Raw genomic sequence first — 5000 nt, forward strand, 5'->3', positions numbered from 1 at the left:
AATTATTATTATTATTAATGATAATATACTTAATAATGATAATAATAATAGTAATAATAACAATGATAATAATGATAACAGTAATAACCATGACAGAAGCAATATTCATGAAAATGATCATGAAATTATGATTATCAAAACAATAATGATATTGATAATAATCCATAAACAATCATCATGATAATGACAGTGACGATTTTGATGTTTGCAATAATTATTGTTATCATTAGTATGATAACACTACTAACCAATTATAATCTAGTAATGAGGATGATGGTGATAACATATATTATGATAATGATGCTACTAATATTGATAATAATCATCACAATGATAACCATCATCATCATCATCAATATCATTATCATTAATAACATTGTTATCCTTATTATTATTATTGTTTTTAGCATTACCAATATTATCATCATTATCATAAATATCATTATCACCATTATGATTATTCCAATTATCATTGCCAATATTGTCATTATCATCACCATTATTATTATTGCAATTATTATTACCAATATCATCATCATTATCATTAACATTTCTGTCATCATTATCAGTGACATTATTATCATTGCTAATATTGTTACCAATATCATCACCATTATTATTATTGCAATTATCATTACCAATATCATCATCATTATCATTAACATTTCTGTCATCATTATCAGTGACATTATTATCATTGCTATTATTATCACCAATATCATCATTAACATATCCATCATTATTATCATCATTCTATTATCACCATTAAAATTTTTTCACACAATCTCCTCATCATCGACTTCCCAAAATATCACCATTATTCATACCCTCATTACATATCTATATTATAACTGCATTATCATTAACATTTCTGCCATCATTATCAGTGACATTATTATCATTGCTATTATTATCACCAATATCATCATTAACATATCTATCATTATCATTATTATCATTACTATCATCATTATCATTTATTATCATTATCATTATTTATTATTTATTTATTTATCATCATTTATTTATTTATCATCATTATCATTATTATCATTACTATCATCATTATCATTAACATTTTTCTCATCATTATCATCATCAATTTCCTTATTTTTCTAATTATCCTTTTAATCTCAAACTCACCCTCCTTCACAGACGGCACATCTCAACAAGGCAAAACCGGACGTGAAAATGGGCGTGCGGGCGGCTTTGTTACTGATGGTGATGGTGGGCGGGGCGCTGACTGCACCTCCGCCGCCCACAGGTAAAACTCAAACACGCCCACGATAGGATCTGGTCCTTGGTTGGTGTATAAGGATGTTTTTTTTTCCTCTCTCTCTCCTCTTTACGACCTAATAAGCTGAAATTTATTTATTTTTATTATCTATAGTTCTGTCTATCAGTCTCTGTTTCTCTTTTTTCTTTCTCTCTCTCTTCATATGGAATATAATCATAGTGTACTTATAAAGTAATTATATATATACATAAACATTTATATGTACATGCATACATATACATATATATGTACATGCATACATATACATATATATGTACATGCATACATATACATATATATGTACATGCATACATATACATATATATGTACATACATCCATCCACATAAACACACAACGCCCCACACATAAACATCCCCAACCACCCCACCTCACACCCCCTCCCCCCTCCCCCTCAGCAACCAAGCGGTCAGCCGAAGACATCCAGTTCGGCAACCAGCAGAACCCTCCGGTCAGCCTCCTCGACGACAACGCTCTGCCCGGCGCCTTCCCTCCGCGAGACCCGTAGAGTGGTTAAGGGCGCGGGACGAACAATGAAAAAGGAGCAGTAGGGGACTTTTGCTCTTTTGGAGTCGTTTTGTTTATGGGTAATTTTTTTCTTTTATTTTATTAATATTCTTTTATTTTTTTTCCTTATTCTTTTTTTTTTTTTTTTTTTTTTTTTTTTTATTTTTTTTGAGTTCTCTCTCATTTGGGAATGGGTTTTTAATGCTTAGGGGAATTTATTTGTTCTGGGATTTTTTTGTGTGTGGTGTTTCATTTTGTTCTTTGGGGATTTTTTTGTTTGTTTGTTCTTTTTGGATTTTTTTTTTTTTTTTTTTTTTTTTTTTGGTTATTTTGGGAATGTTTATTTTGTTCATTTGGGAATGGGATTTTTTCTTTAGAGAATGTTTATTTTGTTCATTTGGGAATGGGATTTTTTCTTTTGGGAATGTTTATTTTGTCTTTTAGGAACGTTTTTTTATTATAATTTATTTTTTATTTTTTTTCTTAATTCTTTTTGGGAATGGATTATTTGTTCTTTTTCTGAATGTTTTGGGTTCTCATTCTTTTGGGATATTTTTTCTTTTGGGACTGTTTTTTTTTTTTTTTTTGTTCTTTTGGGAATGGGATTTCTTTTGGGGAATAATTTTCCGTTGTTCTGTTGGGAGTTTTTTGTTTTTGTTTTTGTTTTTTAGGGATTTTTTAAAATTTTGGGAGTGTTTTTTTTTTTTTTAAGGGATTGTTTTTTTTGTTCTTTTGGGAGTGTTCATTCTGTTCTATTGAGATCATTCTGTTTTGTCGAGAATGTTCTTTTACTTTTTTTTAAGTTGTTCTTTTCTTTCAAGTTTGATCTGTTTAGTAGAGGGTGTTATTCTGATAAATAAAGTGTTCTACTGTTTATGATTGTGTGTTGCTGTGTTGGTGGTGTGAGTAACTTACTGGATTTTGGTTTTTTGTGTGTGTCTCTCCCCCTCCCCCCTCCCAGGGTGTCGATTAGTGTTCCATTTCGGTCCCACCGGCTGGGAGGGGCATTTTGCTATCTTGGCGCTCTCCTGACGAGAGTGCTTCGAACCTCCCCGACCCCTCCCTTTTGTTATTTTCATTGCGTGTTCTTCTCTCGGAAGAAGAAACATAAGAGAATTAACACTGATTAAGGAATAAACATATTAATTTCAGATTAAGATGTGATGAACTAGCCCCAAAATTAATGATGATGATAATGATGATAAAAAAATAATGGTGGTGATGATGATAATGTTAATAATGATAATGTTAATGATAATAACAGTAATAAATATGATAGTAATCCCGATAGTGATAATCATAGTAATAATAATAACAACACCTACTCACCACTCTCTCTCTCTCTCTCTCATCTCCTGCATTCCCCCCCCTTCCTTTCTCTCTGGTCTTCTCACCTCTCTTCCGTACTTCCACTCTTCATCTCTCTCTCTTCAATTCACTCCTCTAATCTCTCTACTCCTCTCTCTCTCTCTCTCTATTTTCCTCTCCCTCTCTCGAAAGACTCTCTCTCTATCTCGCTCTCATATAGCTTACTCTATATTATTGTTTTGCGCTCTCTCCCCTCTCATCTCTCCCTCTCTCTCTCTCTCTCTCTCTCTCTCTCTCACTCTCTTCCTCCCTCTTTCCCTCTTCGCCCCCCCCTCCCTCCCTCTTCCCCCCCTCCCCCCCTCCCACCTCCCCCCTTCCCTCCTCCCTCTCATCACCACCTCGCATGCGCTAGACGTGCCTCCGCTCGATTTTGTCTCTGCTGGTTCCACGCCGCACTGTCTGTCGCTCCGGCGCCCCCCCCCCCCCTCCCCCCCCCCTCTCCCCCCCCCCTCCCCCCCCAGAGGAGACCCACCCGCCGAAGGAGTCAGCGGAGGAACACGAAGCCCCCTCCCCCCCCACCAAGGCCCAGGACCCCCCCAAGGAAGTCCCCCCCCGCGAGCCCATGGAGCGCGACCTCCCGCCCGTGGCACTGGCGAGCAGGTGGCAGTTTCACGGACCGAGGAGGGTCAGGCTCTACCGCCCGCGACAGTACTTGCCCGGTAAGGTGGGCGTAGGTGGCTGGGGGGCGTGGGTTTGCCTGGTAAGGTAGGCGTGGGTGGCTGGGCGTGGGTTTGCCTGGTAAGGTGGTCGTGGGTGTGCCCGGTAAGGTGGGCGTGGGTGTGCCTGTATTAAAGAACCTGGTACGCGTGGGTTTTTTTTTGCTGGCTTTTTTGGTGTTTTGTGTTTGTTGGCATTTTTTTTGGCCTTTTTTTTTTGTTCCTGGCATGGTGGTGGCTGGGGCGTTTTTTGGTGTTTTGGCCCCCGCCTGGGCGAGGGTTGCTGGGGGGCGTGGGTGGCTGGGCGTGGATGTGCCTGGTAAGGTGGGCGTGGGTGTGCCCGGTAAGGTGGGCGTGGGTGTGCCTGGTAAGGTGGGCGTGGCTATGCCCGGTAAGGTGGGCGTGGGTTTGTCTGGTAAGGTGGGCGTGGGTGGTGGTTACGGTGTGTGGGTACATTTACGTTGCATATGATGACTGTTCCGATGTTGACCATTTTTAAGGTGGATATGAGGAAGTGTAGAGTTGTGGGTGTGTGTAGTTTATGGCTGGGCGTGGGTTTGTCTGGTAAGGTGGGCGTGGGTGGCTGGGCGTGGGTGTGCCTGGTAAGGTGGGCGTGGGTGGCTGGGCGTGGGTGTGCCTGGTAAGGTGGGCGTGGGTGGCTGGGCGTGGGTGTGCCTGGTAAGGTGGGCGTGGGTGGCTGGGCGTGGGTGTGCCTGGTAAGGTGGGCGTGGGTGGCTGGGTGTGGGTGTGCCTGGTAAGGTGGGCGTGGGTGGCTGGGCGTGGGTGTGCCTGGTAAGGTGGGCGTGGGTTTGCCTGGTAAGGTGGGCGTGGGTGGCTGGGCGTGGGTGTGCCTGGTAAGGTGGGCGTGGTTGGCTGAGCGTGGGTGGGCTTAGGGGATGGGTTGGGTGAGGGAGGGGGTGAGGGGTAGGGATGAGGTAGGGGTGATGGGGAACGGAGTAGGGAAGGGGAAAGTGTAGAGGTAGGTAAGGGGGAGGGGGGTGAAAGACAGACAGACGAACAGACACACAGACAGACAGCTATATAGTGATAAACATAGATAGATCAATAGATAAATAGATAGATAGATAGATGATAGTTAAGTAGACAGTTAGATACATTAATAGATAAAGAGGTAGATAGATAAATAATAGATAAGGAGATAGATAGATAGATT

General features: G+C 41.0%; 1 protein-coding gene across 1 annotated transcript in view; it reads left to right on the top strand.

The window, feature by feature from the left end:
- The first annotated feature begins 264 nt into the window (after positions 1 to 264).
- LOC122246009 (uncharacterized) overlaps positions 265 to 5000 on the top strand; it is a 12540-nt gene continuing 7804 nt past the window's right edge. Inside the window, exons 1-5 of the mRNA XM_086556211.1 lie at positions 265 to 276; positions 1156 to 1264; positions 1694 to 1799; positions 2624 to 2636; positions 3637 to 3829. Coding sequence (XP_086412337.1) covers positions 265 to 276; positions 1156 to 1264; positions 1694 to 1799; positions 2624 to 2636; positions 3637 to 3829 — 433 coding nt within the window. The remainder of the gene's footprint in view (positions 277 to 1155; positions 1265 to 1693; positions 1800 to 2623; positions 2637 to 3636; positions 3830 to 5000) is intronic.

The sequence above is a fragment of the Penaeus japonicus genome, unplaced genomic scaffold, assembly GCF_977035675.1.
Source record: "Penaeus japonicus unplaced genomic scaffold, GWHDUDI00000001_assembly GWHDUDI00000032, whole genome shotgun sequence".
Classification (NCBI taxonomy): Eukaryota; Metazoa; Arthropoda; class Malacostraca; order Decapoda; family Penaeidae; genus Penaeus; species Penaeus japonicus.